Raw genomic sequence first — 16,923 nt, forward strand, 5'->3', positions numbered from 1 at the left:
AATAATCTTTAAAAAAATGCTCAGAGGACCTTAATAGGCATTTCTTTTTTAAAAAATATTTTATTTATTTATTTGAGACAGGGAGAGAGAACGAGTGGGGGGGGGGCAGAGGGACAAGCAGACTCCCCACTGAGCAGGGAGCCTGATGCAGGGCTCCATCCCAGGATCCTGAGATCATGACCCGAGCCAAAGTCAGACAACCGACTGAGCCACCCAGGGCCCCGTTAATAGGCATTTCTCCAAAGAAGACATACTGATAGTCAACAGACATAAAAAGATGCTCAGCATCTTTTATGCAAATCAGAGCCACAATGATATCACTTCATACCAGTCAGAATGGCTAGTATCAAAAAGACAAAAAATGACAAGTGTTGGGGAAGATGTGAAGAAGAGGGAATCCCTTTGAACTGTTGGTGGGAATGTAAATTGGTTCAGTACTATGGAAACAGTATGGAGATTCCTCAAAAAATTAAAAATAGAAATACCATATGACCTGCTAATTCTACTGCTGGGTATTTATCCAAAGAAAAAGAAAACACTAATTTGAAAAGATATATGCACCCCATGTTTATTGCAGCATTATTTGCAATAGCCAAGGTACAAAAGCAACCTAAGTGCCCAATGATAGATGAGTGGAATAATAAGATATGATATACATATACACAATGGAATATTACTCAGCCAGAAAAAAGAATGAGATCTTGCCATTTGCAACAGCCTGGATAGACCTAGAGGGTATCATGCTAAGTAAAAGAAGTCAGACAAAGAAATGTCAGATATATGATTTCACTTATATGTGGAATCTAAAAAACAAAACAAACAAACATAGAAACAGACCCATAAATACAGAGAACCAACTCGTATTGCCAGAGTGGGGTGAGTGGAGAGATGGGCAAAATAGGTGAAGGGTATTAAGAGGTATGAACATCGAGTCGTAAAATAAAGAAGTCATGGAGATGAAAAGTATAGTATCAGGAATATAGTCAATGATATTGTAATAACAATAATACAGGGTAACTACACTTAACATGGTGAGCATTGTGTAATGTATAGAATTATCAAATCCCTATGGTGTACACCTGAAACTAATATAACATTGTATGTCAACTGTACTACAATTAAAAAACAAAAACAAAAACGGGGGTGTGCCTGGGTGGCTCAGTCGGTTAAGCATCTGACTCTTGGTTTTGGCTCAGGTCATGATCTCAGGGTCATGAGATCGAGCCCCATGTTGGGCTCCGCACTCAGCTTGGAGTCTGCTTGGGATTCTCTCCCTCTCCCTTGGTCCTTTCTCTCTCTCTCTCTCTCAAATAAATAAATAAATCTTAAAAAAAAAAAAGTTGAGGGCACCTGGGTGGCTCAGTTAGTTAAGCGACTGCCTTCAGCTCAGGTCATGATTCTGGAGTCCCTGGATCGAGTCCCACATCGGGCTCCCTGCTCGGCGGGGAGTCTGCTTCTCCCTCTGACCCTCCCCCCTCTCATGTACTCTCTCTCATTCTCGCTCTCTCAAATAAATAAATAAATCTTTTTAAAAAAAAAAAAGTTGACATAGAGTTGCTATATGACCCAGTCATTCTACTCCTAGGTATATGCCCAAGAGAAAGGCAAACATATCTCCACACAAAAACTTGTACACAAATGTTCATGGCAGCAGCATTTATAAAAGTGAAAACAACCCAAGTGTCTACTTACCAACTTATAGAAGGATAAACAAAATGTGGTATGTCCATACAACGGAATATTGCTCAGCAATAAAAAGAAATAAAATACTGATACACGCTACAACAGGACGAATCTTGAAAATGTTATGCTAAGTGAAAGAAGCCAATCACAAAAGATCACATACAGTATGAGTCCTTTTTTGTGAAATGTCCAGAATAGACAAATTTATAGAGGTAGAAAGTAAATTATTGGTTGTCTTGTGGGGAGGGGAGAATGGGGAGCAACTGCTAACAAGTAGCTTTTTTGAGGGGTGATGAAAATGTTCTGGAATTAAATGGTGCTAGTGATCACACAATCTGAATATACTAAGACCCACTGAACTGTACACTATAAATGTATGCATTATGTGGTATGTAAGAATTGTATCTCAATAAAGCTATTTAAGAAAAAAAATACTATCAAGTTGTTGCAAAATGTTGAAACAAATGTTGAAACAGATGGTAGAAGGTAGTCTTTGCTAATGTGATATAAGAAAACCTCAAAGAAAGGACCAGTCTGTTCCTTTCAACCTTCTTCATGAATTATGGCTAGCATTTACCAATATCTTGAATTTATAATGACTCCTTTAACCCTTTTCTAGGTCTTGAGTATATTACTTGAGGTTATTTCTCCCTCTCTCCCGTAGGGATTCACTGTTCTGTGCTTGTGCACATTGCAAATGTCCTACTTTCTCACAGAGTTTATGGAATCTATGTGCATTTTGTTGTGCAACGTCATGCTGTAGTGTAGAACAATAAAGAGTTTAACGCCATCTTCACATTTTTACTTTCACCTTGCACTCTTTTTTTGATAGGCATGGTAAATAATGTTGGTATTATGCACTCATGCTGGACAGTCACCACATGATTGATTTTGCCAGAAGAAGAGCATTTACCACATGGCTGTGGTTCTTGTTATTCAACTCTCTCTGCAAAAATTACATCTCCCTGGTAACTGGGTTGTTTTAGCCATTGTTTTGACTTTTAACAGCCTTGGAGGTGGAATCTTGTCAAATGTTTTAAGTTATAGCACTTGTGACTTCATTCAGCAAACAAAATTCAGTACCTATCATTGTCTAGGCATCATTTATTTAAAACAAACAATAAAGAACTCCATAAGATTCAAGTGAATTCTTGGAAGGCACCTTGTTCCACTGCTTCTCATCTTCAGCTTTGTACTTCTCAGCTTCCTGGAGCATGCGCTCAATGTCTTCCTTGCTCAAGTGGCTCTTGTCTGTAGTGATGTAATCTTGTTCTCTTTTCCTGTACTCTTATCTACAGCAGAGACATTGAAGATGGATTAGCATCATCAAAAGCGACTTCAATCTAAGGAATGCCATGGGAATCCCTAAGGGAGAGAGGGAGGCAAAAGGTACGCCTGTTAGTTCAAACTTGCTTGAATCTTACGCATTCAACATGAAAGCAACTGCTGAAGATGAAATCTTCAGGGCAAAATCAATGATGAGGATAAACAGAAGATTCTTGACAAGTATAATGAAATCATCAGCTGGCCTGATAAGAACCAGACTGCAGAGAAGGAAGAAGTTGAAAGTCAGCAGAAAGAGCTGGAGAAAGTCTGCAACCCCATCATTACCAAGCTGTACCACAGTGCAGGAGGAATGCCTGGGGGCTTCCCTGGTGGTGGAACTCCTCTATCTGGTGGTGCCTCCACTGGGCCCACCATTGAAGAGGTTGATTAAGCCAACCTGAAAACAGGTCTAGCATTTGTTCTACACAAAATATTCGAAGGACCCAGGTTTGTGCAAATTTCATGGTAGTTTTAAAGTCAAGCTGCTATAGTAAATACACTGGGCATTCTTGATACTCAGGTATGGAATATATGCACAGGGAAAGGAAATAACATTGCACTTTATAAGCACTGTATTGTTAAGTGGAAAATGCAGTGTCTTAGATAAAACTTTTTAAAATTGGCACCAAAAAAAAAAAAAAAAGAATTCCAGTTGATTAATCAAATTGATTTTTCTCTTACAGATACTGGTAAGAGCACTTCAAACATGAAAGGGGGGCATGGAGGGGCTCGTCAGTTAAGCAGCAGATTCTTGATTTTGGCTCACGTCATGATCTCAGGGTCCTGGGATCAAGTCCTGCATCAGGCTCCCTGCTCAGCAGGGAGTCTGCTCAAGGATGCTCTCTCTCTCCCTCTCCCTCTGCCCCTCCCCCTGCTCACACTTACACACACTCTCTCTCAAATAAATAAATAAATCTTAAAAGAAAACACCAACTGTGAATGCGATTAATTCAGGACTGTTTCTCCTGACAGATAATCCAGTCTGTCTGCTGTTGAATGACAGGCAAAAAAGAAATTGGGTAAGAAGAAAGTTATTTGAGGGGCGCCTGGGTGGCTCAGTCGTTAAGCGTCTGCCTTCGGCTCAGGTCATGATCCCAGGGTCCTGGGATCGAGCCCCACATCAGGCTCCCTGCTACATGGGGAGCCTGATTCTCCCTCTCCCACTCCCCCCGCTTGTGTTCCCTCTCTCGCTGTGTCTCTCTGTCAAATAAATATATAAAATCTTTAAAAAAAAAAAATACCAAAGTAGGGAAAATATTGACAGCATATGGCAAATTATTGGTATCCTCAAGAAAGGGGTTTACTGTATCATTTCCCTAGTGATGATATAATTACAAACTAAAATAACATAATTTTTTCAATCAAAAATATTTTTTCAAAAGAGAATTTAAACACTGTAATACCCAGCACTGCTGAGGATGTAAAGAAAGAGGCACTCTTACACACTGTCAGTTGAAATTTAAAGTGTTAACATTCCTCAAGGTCAATTTGGCCAGATGTATCAAAAACCTTTAAAGTAGCATAATTTTTGATCCAGAAATTCCAATTTAAGGAATTTATTCTAAAGAAATTTTCTTAGGAACATTTAAAGATATATGTATAGAATTGTTCATTATCTTATTGGTATTTAAAAAGGCAGAAAACAAGAAACAATCTAAATATTGTTTAAAAGAAAGAGGTTAGTTAATTAAGTTACCAAACAGCCATATGATCAATTACAATGCTGCTGTTAAAAATTGTATGGTGATTAACATAACATAACAAGGGGCACCTGGGTGGCTCAGTCGTTAAGCGTCTGCCTTCGGCTCAGGTCATGATCCCGGGGTCCTGGGATCGAGCCCCGCATCGGGCTCCCTGCTCAGTGGGAAGCCTGCTTCTCCCTCTCCCACTCCCCCTGCTTGTGTTCCCTCTCTCGCTGTATCTCTCACTGTCAAATAAATAAAATCTTAAAAAAAAAAACAAAACATAACATAACAAAATAAAATTTGAAAAAATTATACTGAGAGCCATCAATGAACAATGGAATTTAAAATTAAAAACACAGTGCCATTTATGGTAGTTTCCCAAAAATGAAATACTTAGATATAAATCTAACAAAATATGTAAAAGATTTGTATGAGGAAAACTACAAAACTCTTGATGAATGAAATCAGAGAACTAAATAAATGAAGAGATATTCTGTGTTCATGGATAGGAAGACTCAATATTGCCAAGATGTCAGGTCTTCCCAATTTGATCTATAGATTAGATGCAATTCCAATCAAAATCCCAACAAGTTATTTTGTGGATATCAACAAACTGATTCCAAAGTTTATATGCAGGGGGAAAAGACCCGGAATAGCCAACACAATATTGAAGGAGAAGACAAAGTTGGAGGACTAACATTACCCAACTTCAAGTCTTACTATAAAGCTGTAGCAATTAACACAGTGTGATATTGGCAAAAGAACAGACAAATAGATCAGTGGAACAGAATAGAGAACTTGGAAATAAACCCATGTAAAGGTGATTAAACTAATCTTTGACAAAGGTGCAAAGGCAACACAATGGAGCAAAGATAGTCTTTTTGACAAATGGTACTTGAAACAACTACACATCCAAATGCAAAATAATGAATCTAGACACACTTGACACTCTTCACAAAAATTAATGCAAAATGGATCATAGACCTAAATGTTAAATGCAAAATTATAAAACTCCTAGAAGATAACACAGGAGAAAACCTAGATGATGTTGGGTGTGGTGATGACTTTTTAGATACAACATCAAAGGAACAATCCATGAAAGAAATAATTGATAAGCTGGATTCCACTAACATTAAAAACTTCTGCTGAACAATGATGTTCTCATGAACATGGTCATCTATGAACAATGATGTTAAGTGAATGAGCCACAGACTGGGCGAAAATATTTACAAAGGACACATCTGATAAAGGACTGCTATTCAAAATATACAAAGAACTCTTAAAACACTAGGAAAACAAACAACCCAATTTTTAAAAAATTGGCCAAAGAATTTAACAGATACCTCACCAAAGAAGATATACAGATGACAAGTAAGAATATGAAAAGATGCTTCACATATGTCATCAGGAAAATGCAAATTAAAACAACAATGAAATATCACTATATATCTATTAGAATGGCCAAAATTAACAACACCAAATGCTGACAAAGATGTGGAGCAATAGGAACTCTCATTCATTCCTGGGGGAAATGCAAAATGGTGCAGCCCCTTTAGAAGAACAGTTTGGCATTTTCTTACAAAACTAAACCTCTTCTGACTATACTATCCAGCAATCATACTTTTTGGTATTTACCTAAAGGAATTGAAAACATATGCCCACACAAAAACCTGCACATGGGTGCTTATGGCAACTTTATTCATAATTGCCCAAACTTAGAAGCAGTCAAGATGTCCTTCAGTAGGTAAATGGATAAATAAACTGTGGTACATCCAGACAATAAAATATTACTCAGTGCTAAAATATAGTGAGCTACCAAGCCATCAAAAGATGGTGGAGGAACCTTAAATGCATATTACCATGTTAAAGAAGCCAATCTGAAAAGGCTACATACTGTGTAATTTCAACTATATGACATTCTGGAAAAGGCAAAACTATAGATACAGTAAGAAGATCAGGGGTTGCCAGGGGTTGGGCTGCAGGGAGAGATGAATAGGTGGAGCACAGAGGACTTTTAGGGCAGTGAAGATATTCTGTATAATACTCTAATGATGGATACATGTCATTATACACTTGTCCAGACCCATAGAATGCACAACATCGTGTGAACCCTAAGATAAACTATTGATTTTAGGTGATTATGAGCTGTCAATGTATATCCATCAATTGTAACAAATGTACCACACTGGTAGGAGGATGTTGATAACAGGGCTGTGCATGTGTGGGGGCAAGGAGGTTATAGGAAAGCCCCTCTCAATTTTGCTGTGAACCTAAAATTATTCTAAAAAATTAAGTCTTTAAAAAAATTACACTAAGGGAAAATATTTGGTGACTTGAAAAAATGTTCACAGTTCTTGACTAAGTGAAAAAAAGAACTGGTTAGACAGTTAAATGTTAACCCAACATTATAAAAATCTGGTGTTATGCATAGCAAAGAGAGAAAAGATAGTAAAATAAACATATACAATTCATCTGCAGGTGAGAGAATGTGGGATAAGTTCTGTGTAGGTGCTACAAAATTCAATCACATCTCCGTTATATAGAAATATTACTTTATTACTTTAGACTGAGCTCCACTTGCTGTGAGATCCCATTTCCAGTGACAGTGAAAACACTTAATCTTGTCAATTATAGGGAGCTTAGTCACTTTCAGCATAAAACTGAGTGCCTTTTGGTAAACATCCAGTCAGAGTTGGCTGTTTTATCATTACAAAGTGTGAACTCTTGCCCTCATTTCTCAAGATTTCTTCCATTCCCTCCCTTCTCAGGATCTCTGGGGGATGGGACAGTTTTCAGAATGTAATGGCACTGGGGGGCAGGATGCTGGTTCCCACGGACCACAGGTGAGGGGTGTCTTGTCCCACCCTTACTGCAAGTGCTCTTTGAGTGCCTGGACAGTGTGACTTTCAGTCTCCTCTCTGGGCAAACACTGTTAAGGACCTGTGATTGTCCTTTCTCTTCCCCAATACCTGATCCTCCTTCCCTACCCCATCACTCTATCATGCCCTTGATTTGCCTCCCTTCAGCCCTCTTGGGGAGGATGTCCTTCTGCCACCTAGCCCCCAGTTCTAGGTGATCCCCTTACAGTGACTTCTGGCAGACCACTGGCTTTAATCCTTAGCGTCCCCAAGCCTTGGGATATAGAAATTTGTATCTTCTCTCTGCCTCTTGTAGGCTTTGAAGAACTTGGGGGAGATGTATCTTCTTCTGCCTCACTTTTTGCCTAAAAATGAAACACTGACAGTTTATGCTATCTCAGCTGCCCCATGCTGTCTTTGGGCTCTCTGAATGGCATTGTCTTCCCAGATATTCAGATGGAAGGAAGACAAGCCTCTGCTGTTGATGGATGCCAAAAATTTCTAGAAGTTTCTATTCTCACAGTTTTTAAGGAGGAGGAGAGGTGGAAAGTAAACTACAAAAACACTCAGTCTCTCTATTCTCTCCCCTCTTCTCATTTTCCTTCCCTTTCCTCCCTTTCCTTTCCTTCTCACTATGGGTAGAAGGTGGCTGTGGATCATCCAGGCGGATACAAAAGTCTGAAGTTTTGGGAAACAGTCAGGGCTTAATGTACAAATTTGTAAGGCATCAGCATAGAGGTGATGGTTAAGGTTGTGGGGCTTTTAAGTGAGAAGAGATCATGGTCCAGGGCAGAGTCCTAAGATTCATTTTTATTATTAAGAAGCCACAAGAATGACAATGAATTTTCTTCAGAAACTCTGACACATTACAAGACAAATAACATAAATCATGTGAAAGAAGAAAGGCTTCAACTTTTAGTTTGTCAAAAGGTAGTTCTTAACCAGCAACCAGGAGGGAAACAGCATGATGAGCCCGTACTCTCACCATGGAACTCGCCAACAAGAAAGAGAGCTGTCAGTCTTGTAAAAAAAAAAAAGAGGGGCGCCTGGGTGGCTCAGTTGGTTAAGCGACTGCCTTCGGCTCAGGTCATGATCCTGGAGTCCCGGGATGGAGTCCCGCATCGGGCTCCCTGCTTGGCAGGGAGTCTGCTTCTCCCTCTGACCCTCCTCCCTCTCATCCTCTCTCTCATTCTCTCTCTCTCTCAAATAAATAAATAAAATCTTAAAAAAAAAAAAAAAGAGGCTTCCACTATTGTAAAGATTCCTCAAGCAATTTTATGCATTCTAGAAGGAAGATCTTTGAACTGGGAAATCTTCACTGAGAAAGTTTCTTTTTCAATTACCAAAGAGAAAGGAACCCTTTCTGAAGATTCTCTTTGAGGGTTAGATGTCTGTACATCTAATGTACAAATGTACAAATTTGTAAGGCATCAGCATAGAGGTGATGGTTAAGGTTGTGGGGCTTTTAAGTGAGAAGAGATCATGGTCCAGGGCAGAGTCCTAAGATTCATTTTTATTATTAAGAAGCCACAAGAATGACAATGAATTTTCTTCAGAAACTCTGACACAGTCAGAGTTTGGTAGTATTTTTACTACCAAAAATGGATGGATGGATGGATGGATGGATGGATGGATGGATGGATGGATGCGTGTGTGGATGGGTGGATGGATGGATGGGTGTGTGGAGGGGTGGATGGAGGGATGGATGGATGGACGGATGGGTGTGTGGATGGATAGACAGAGGTATTGCTGTTGACTACATGAAAACATAGAATAGTCTCCAGAAATGTTAGTCCCTTAAGAATTTACAGTTAATTACTTAATTGAAACAAGTAATTATTGAAAGCCAACCTCCTAGCCACTGTACTTGGCAAGGTCCTTAAAGTACATGTCCTTGACCTCATAGAGTATTTAAACAAGAGGCAGAGACAAAAAGCAAACAGCTGCATACATCAATTATTTAAAATTATGAAAAGTACTTAAAAGAGAATCATCATTATCATCTTAATTTTCATTTTTAATTCCATTAAATTAGAACAAAACAAATTAGTGGTGTCAATTACTTCTTTCTTAGGAAAAGCACTGGCCACCACAGGGAGGAAAACCTAAGACCACATTTAAAAAATTTTAATATTGGCCAAGTGGCCTGACTTCCTGTCCAGTTTAGCTGCTGCCAAAAAAATGGGGGGAGGGGATTTTAATTCACATTCATATTTGAAGATCAACTAAAAAGTACATGGAATATAGAATATACAAATATGTTAAACTCATAAACATGTTATAATTGAAATTTTAAAGTATTTTATTAAATGTGTCTTTTGTCACTCTCTTTCCTCTGTATCTATAGTATTTAACTTACTGGAATTACTTTAAAAATACTACCATACTCTTTTAAGTATCCATCACTTTTGTATTAAGCTGCCCTCTGGTGGTTTTCAATTTAGTCAATATCTTTACCTTAGGATCTGATGTATAGAATATTTACATTACTGTACTTTGTTTAATACTATATTAATTCCTACTTTCTTTATGAACTTATTTGGCAGGGCCTTTGAAATATTCATGTAGTAAGAATGGAGACTGGCAGGGCCCCTGGGTGGCTCAGTCATTAAGAGTCTGCCTTCGGCTCAGGTCATGATCCCAGGGTCCTGGGATTGAGCCCCGCATTGGGCTCCCTGCTCGGCGGGAAGCCTGCTTCTCTTTCTCCCACTCCCCTTGCTTGTGTTCCCTCTCTTGCTGTGTCTCTCTCTGTCAAATAAATAAATAAAATCTTTAAAAAAAAAAAGAATGGAGACTGGCTACTGTCCAGAACAGTGAAAAACAATTAACAAATTCATGAAGCTGAGTTTGTACGTCCAGTGTAATGAATCATCACTTATTAGCAATATTTCTGTTATTGTTATTATAATATAGGACTGACTGATATGAACCTCAGTCAGCAAGTACAGAATGTAACCACTGAAAACCAAAATACACTTATTTAGCGACAGTCCTTCATACATATTACAGGCTCTCACATCACATAATACAACTAACCTCTGCAATGAGAGTATAAAATATTCTCATTAATGAATAGGCTAAATGTTTGTCACTACCCCAAATAATCTGAAATATAGAGCTATCTTTTAACTTCCTACCAAAGATAAGCAGGACGTGCCTATTGAAAACAGATACTTCTAGTCAAACCAGTCTCTTGTCTTTTGATAATAAGGAGGAAATTGTCAATCACTTTTATTTTATTTTGTTGAACTTTCTCTAGTATAATGATTGTAATGTATAAAATAACCTTGGTTATTAAAACAATATATTTTTTACCATAAGAGTTTAAAAGTTAAAGTATCATTCAAATTTTCCTATAATTATTCTTTTTCGTTAAGGCAAGACCTATTTGGACACATTTAAATTATCTTCTTACATGTATACTCTGAGTTCAGGGGAAGGAAATCCACATTATATGAGATTAAACTTTTTTTAGTTCATATATTTATTTAGGCATTTGAGTGCCTTCTGTGTGCCTAACCCTGCGTGGCCTACATTCTAGAAAAGAAGGTCATTCCAGAAACAAAACTCCAAATATATTTTAAGCTGTTTCATCATCATGGGAATTAGTACTTGAGAGAAAAAGCGCTTCCCTAGTTTAGGAAAGAATTGAGAGCTATGTTAGCTGTGGGGGAAATAACAGCTTCACAGAGGAAATGGCACTTGAACTGCGTGTAATGCATTGGGGGGGATTTTGGTAGCAAGAGACAACATGTTGAAGACATTTCAGATGAGAAGATAAAGATAAACAAAAGCATTGAAAAAAGTGAGTTGAAAACAAATCTACATTTGGTATAGTTGAATACATAAATTAAAATAAATCTGCAGGTATGTTTAACAAAATTCAGAAGATTCATAGTAACAATAGTTTTACCTGCCTAGACAACACATATAACTGCTATCCATCACTACCATTGAGTAGTTGACCATTGGTAGAATTAGTAGGATCAATGGACCCATGGCCATAAGAGAGGCAAAATGCAGTTACTATATTATTTTAAGCTGCTCAAGTTTTAAAATATTGAGATATCACTTAAATAGAGGGAAACACATAGATCTTATGTGTCCAATTCCATCATTTTTGATAAAACTCACACAAGAGACAGAATGTTCTGTCATGACAGAAAGTTCTCTCAGCCTATTCCCAGTCATTCTTACCACCTCCATCCCCAAGCAACCACTGTTCCGATTTCTGTAACCATAGATCAGTTTTACATGTTCTTGAACTTCATGTAAGTGAAATACAGTATGTACTCTTTTGAGTCTGGCTTCTTTTAGTAGGACATAATGCTGTGAGATTGATCCTTGTTGTTGCATCAATTGTTAGTTTTATTGCTGAGTTGTATTCTACTCTATGACTATACCCCGCTTTGTTTACCCATTCTCCTGTAAATGGATACCCATGGTGGTTCCAATCTAGCACTAGTAGGAACAAAGCTGCTATGAACATTTGCATATCAGTGTCTGGGCAGTCATCCCTCCATTTCACTGGGGTGTACATTTAGGAGTGGGATCGCTGAACGTATGGTAAGGATATGTTTAACTTTACAAGCAACTGCAAACAATTTTCCAGAGTAGTTACATCATTTTATACTCCCACTAGCAATATATGAGAGTTTAGAGTTTTTATTCTCTTTACTTTTAGCCATTCTAGCTAGTGGATGTGTAGTATCTTGTTGAGCTTTAAAATTATATGAGAACATGATGACCAGCATCTTTCCAGTGTCTATCGGCCACTGATGTATATTTTTTATGAAGTGTCTGCTCAAATCTTTTTGCCTATTTTTAAGATTGGGTTTTTTAAATTATTATTAAGTTGTATATATTCTTTACATATTTTGGTTGCAAGTGTTTGGTCAGATGTATGTGTTGCAAACATATTCTCTCAGTCGGTGGCTTGTCTATTCTCTCAACAGTGTCTTTTGAACGTGTTTAACTTTCATGAAGTCTGATTTACCAATTCTTGTTTTCTTTTTTGCAGTTAGTGCTTTCTGTGCTTTCCTAGGGAAATCTTTGCCTACCCGAAGATTGCAAAGATATTTTCCTATGACTTCTAGAAACCTTATAGTTCTCCATTTTATGTGTAGGTTTATAATCTATCTTGAATTAATTTTTGTGTATGGTGTGAGGTATAAGTTGAGTTTCATTTTCCCCCCACTGAATATCTGTTTGTTCCCTCGCTGTCTGATGAAAAAGACTTTGTTCAAGTTAAATTTCACTGGAATTATGTCAATACGCAGGAAACTTTTGAAAAATACTGGAAAAAGGAAATGAGGAGTAAAAAATGGGCATTTGACTCATAGTTGAGTCATTCTTTGTAGTCATACAGCAAGTACACGCAAATGACCACTAATACTATTTAAAAACACAGCCATCACACATGTGACTTTCTGACAGTTGGATCTATTGCCTGAATGAATGAACAAAACTATTTTATGTGGAAAGGGTGCTCTATCTGCAGCTAGAAGTTTAGCGTTTTTGAAACCCTGCAGCATCTTTCTATTTCACCAACTGCCTCTGAAGGCAAGTAAATTTGTGGGGGGTAGAGGAGTGGTGATTAGAAACCTCCAATGGACCTTTTGACTGTGCAAAGATAAAGCCAAAATCTCTTCCAGGTTGGAGAGTTTCAAGGACTCCAAGGAGCTAGATTGCAAATGACACCCACGGAGCGGGGCAGGCTTTGCACCAGGACAAAAGGGGAAAACTAGATTTTTCTGTGTTCCGGGTAGGTGGTAATTTGGAAGAGGCATAAACATGGGGCAGAAGGCAGATGTTGAGGGTGGAAGGTGAAGTACATTTTAGCAACAGGTCAAGGAATAAAGTCAAAGGTCAGAATATTCCTTGGGAAGGAGTAGCTGTGAACTCCTGAAGCACTTGTGTGCAGGGGCTGGTTTTCTGCAAGTCTCCATTCCATAGATCCCCAAGTCTTTGGTAAAGTTATAGCCAGGTCTTGCTTTGGGAAATTAAGACGGGGTTATATTTCAGCTTGGAGTAAAATTGAAAAGTGTGGTGGGCAGCAACCTCAAAAAGGCAACCTGTGAGGGGCGCCTGGGTGGTACAGTTGGTTAAGCTTCCCACTCTTGGTTTCGGCTCAGGTTGTGATCTCAGGGTTGTGATTTCAGGGTCATGAGATCAAGCCCCACGTTGGGCTCCTCATTCAGCACGGAGTCTGCTTGAGACTCTCTCTTTAAAATAAATAAATAAATCTTAAAAAAAAAAAAAGGCAACCTGTGAAAAGCCTAACAAATCAACTGAAAAACTTTGCAAGTAGAATACAAACCACAGAGAGAATACCAAGTGTTTGGTTTACATATAACATATTCCAGTTTATGTGAAGCACTGTGTGTTTATTGTTAGGGTTTCTATGTTTTCAAGAAGGAAATTTAGATCTAGAGGAGGATTAATTAATGAGGCAAAGAGTACGGCCACACACATGATTTGACCCCTTTTTTTTTAATTGGTTTGAAAGATGAAAGTTGCATGAAGTTATGACAATAATTCTACAGCACAAAAGCCATATTCGCAGGGTGAACTTGAAATTGTCTGACTTACACAAGACCATCTAAATGAGAGCTTTAATGCTTTAATGCTTTAATGAACCTTTAATGTTCATCCCAAAACTAATATAATGTTATATGTCAATTGCACCTCAATAAAAAAGCTTTAATGTTCATATAAATAATGCGAGGATTTTTTTAAAAATGTAGATTCTGATTTGGTAGTACAAGGATGGGACCTAAGAGTCTGTATTTTCTTTCTCTTTCTTTCTTTCTTTCTTTCTTTCTTTCTTTCTTTCTTTCTTTCTTTCTTTCTTTCTTTCTTTATTTGAGAGAGAGAATGAGACAGAGAGAGCACGAGATGGGGGAGGGTCAGAGGGAGAAGCAGGCTCCCCGCCGAGCAGGGAGCCCGATGCGGGACTCGATCCTGGGACCCCAGGATCATGACCTGAGCCGAAGGCAGTCGCTTAACCAACTGAGCCACCCAGGCGCCCAAGAGTCTGTATTTTCAACAAGACCAGAGCAGTGGTTCTCAAAGTGTGGTCCCAAGATCAGCAGCATCAGTACTATTTGGGAACTGGCTAGGATGCAGATTCTCAGGCCCCACTCCAGAATTACTGTATTGGTGATTCTAGAGATGAGGCCCAACAATCTGTGACTTAACAGGTCCTCCAGGTAATTGTGATGTACGTGCAAGTTTGTGAGCCACTGCTCCTCTCAGCAAATACAGAACAAAACTTTTCATTAAGTACTACCCTCATCCACCATTTTTTTTTCTTCTACCCTAGCAAATGATATTACTATTTGGCCATTCTTGCCTAAACTAGAAAAGTAGTCAGCTTGACTTCCATCTGTCTGTATATGCAATTGTTATCTTTCTCTTTTCTTAATAGTTTACAATTCTGTCCACTTCTCTCCACTCACAATGCCACAACCATGGCCAGGACACCATTATTATCTGTTGCCTGGATAACTGTAGCAGCCTTCCGAATGGTTTCCAATTCATTGTTCTTTCTGCAGTCTAAAGAATTATTTCAAAATACTTTAAAAATTTCAGTTCCCGGCCATTCGATATATGTGTTTGGAGCTGAGGAAGGAGCTGGGAATATCAATTTGGGATTCATTAGGAAGTAAGATTGCCCAAGTGTGAGAAGTACAGACTACCTGGGGCTAAGCCCTGAGAAGCACAAGCTTTTAGGGCAGAGTAAAAAGAGCCTGCAAAACAGGCTGAAATGGAATGTTCTGAAAGATAGGAGCAAAACCAGGGAGTCTGGTATAATTGATAGGAAGGAAGGAAAACATTTTTCAGAGGAATGAAGTGTACTGAATGTCAAGCAAAATAAGGTCTGAAAATTCCCATTGGATACACTGGAGACGTGGGGAAGAGAAGTTTCTGTGGAATTCATGGGGCTAAAGACTACATTGCAGTGGAATGAATAGGGTGTGAATGGAATGGAAAGAAAATGAATGGAAGGGGAATTAAGTACACGTGGATAACTCAAGAAATTTGGCTCTAAGAGGAAGGGACACATACAGCTGTAGCTGGAAGGGGAATTGGAATTGAAGATTTTCTTTTTAAAAAAATCATTTTACCATGTGCACTTGCTAATTAGAAGGAGTGGGTTGAGAGGGAAGTTTTGAAGATGTGGAAAAAAGAAGCAGGTGAGAAAGATCCAGAGCATAGATGAAGGTTGTATTAGGTATCTATTGCTACATAATAAATTACTCCCAAATTTAGCAGCATAAAACAGCAAATATTTATTATCTCACAGTTCTTATAGGTCAGAAACCAGGGCACGGCTTAACCGGGTGCACCTGGCTAAAGGTCTCTCATGGAGTTGCTGTGAGGCTACTTGCTTGGGCTGTGGTCTCATCTGATGACTCAAGAGTAGGGGGAAGGGAGAGGATCTGTTTCTAAACTTGCTCATGTGGGTATTGTGAGCATTCACTTCCTCACAGGCTCTTGGACTAAGAACCTCTGTTCCCTGATGGCTGTCAGCCAGAGGCCTCCCTAGACACATGAACTTCTCCACAGGGCAGCTCACAACATAGCAGCTGGCTTCCTTCAGGGTCAATAAATGAAAAAACAAGAGAGAACTAGAGAATACCCAAAACAGAGGTTACAACATTTTTAACAAGAAGTGACATTCTATTATTTTCACTGTGTTCTATTTGTTGGAATAAGTCACCTATTTCCAACCTTCTTTGGAGGATCAGGGATACCACAAGGTCATGAATATCATTAAGTGAGGATCCTTGGGAGCCATCTTTTTTTTCAAGATTTTATTTATTTATTGACTCAGAGGGAGAGAGAGCACAAGCAGGGGGAGCGGCAGAGGGAGAGGGAGAAGCAGGCTCTCCACTGAGCAGGGAGCAGGGAACCCAATGCGGGGCTCAATCCCAGGACCCTGGGATTATGACCTGAGCTGAAAGCAGCTGCTCAACTGACTGAGCCACCCAGGCATCCCTCTTGGGATCCATCTTACAGACCATCTGTTGCAGGGTGATGAACTTTAAGCAGAAGAGGGAGACCTTTTCTATGGTAATAGAAAGAAAGGGGGAAGAGTTGGATCTGGATTAGTTTTGTATAACTGTAGTTGAGTGTGGAGAGAGTGTGTTTCAGATGGCTCGTATTTTCTATGCCAAGTAAGTCATATAGTCTTTTCCTGAGAATAAAGAAAGAATTGGAATGTTGGTAGTAGAGGTTTGAAAAAGTTGTTTGAGAATAAGAGAAGGAAGTGAGTTCAGAAACAGAAGATTGACAGGGAATGCTGTGAGCCCAGCTGAAGTGGGTATCCACAAATTTATAGAGAAATCAATCTGCCTAATAGGGTG

The 16,923-nt window shown here is 38.8% G+C and overlaps 2 protein-coding genes across 2 annotated transcripts in view; both read right to left on the reverse strand.

The window, feature by feature from the left end:
• PTTG1IP2 (PTTG1IP family member 2) overlaps positions 1–16,923 on the reverse strand; it is an 81,622-nt gene that overhangs the window by 7,841 nt on the left and 56,858 nt on the right. Inside the window, exon 7 of the mRNA XM_045864760.2 lies at positions 2,846–3,048. The gene's annotated coding sequence lies outside the window, so the exon portion shown is untranslated. The remainder of the gene's footprint in view (positions 1–2,845; positions 3,049–16,923) is intronic.
• The window catches only part of CLDN12 (claudin 12), a 117,507-nt gene continuing 103,424 nt past the window's right edge, over positions 2,841–16,923 (reverse strand). Inside the window, exon 5 of the mRNA XM_064575301.1 lies at positions 2,841–2,975. Coding sequence (XP_064431371.1) covers positions 2,904–2,975 — 72 coding nt within the window. The 3' untranslated portion in view covers positions 2,841–2,903. The remainder of the gene's footprint in view (positions 2,976–16,923) is intronic.

Source organism: Mirounga angustirostris, unplaced genomic scaffold (assembly GCF_029215605.1).
Source record: "Mirounga angustirostris isolate CCGP_5_RB_7025 unplaced genomic scaffold, mMirAng1.0.hap1 SCAF_12, whole genome shotgun sequence".
Taxonomy (NCBI): Eukaryota; Metazoa; Chordata; class Mammalia; order Carnivora; family Phocidae; genus Mirounga; species Mirounga angustirostris.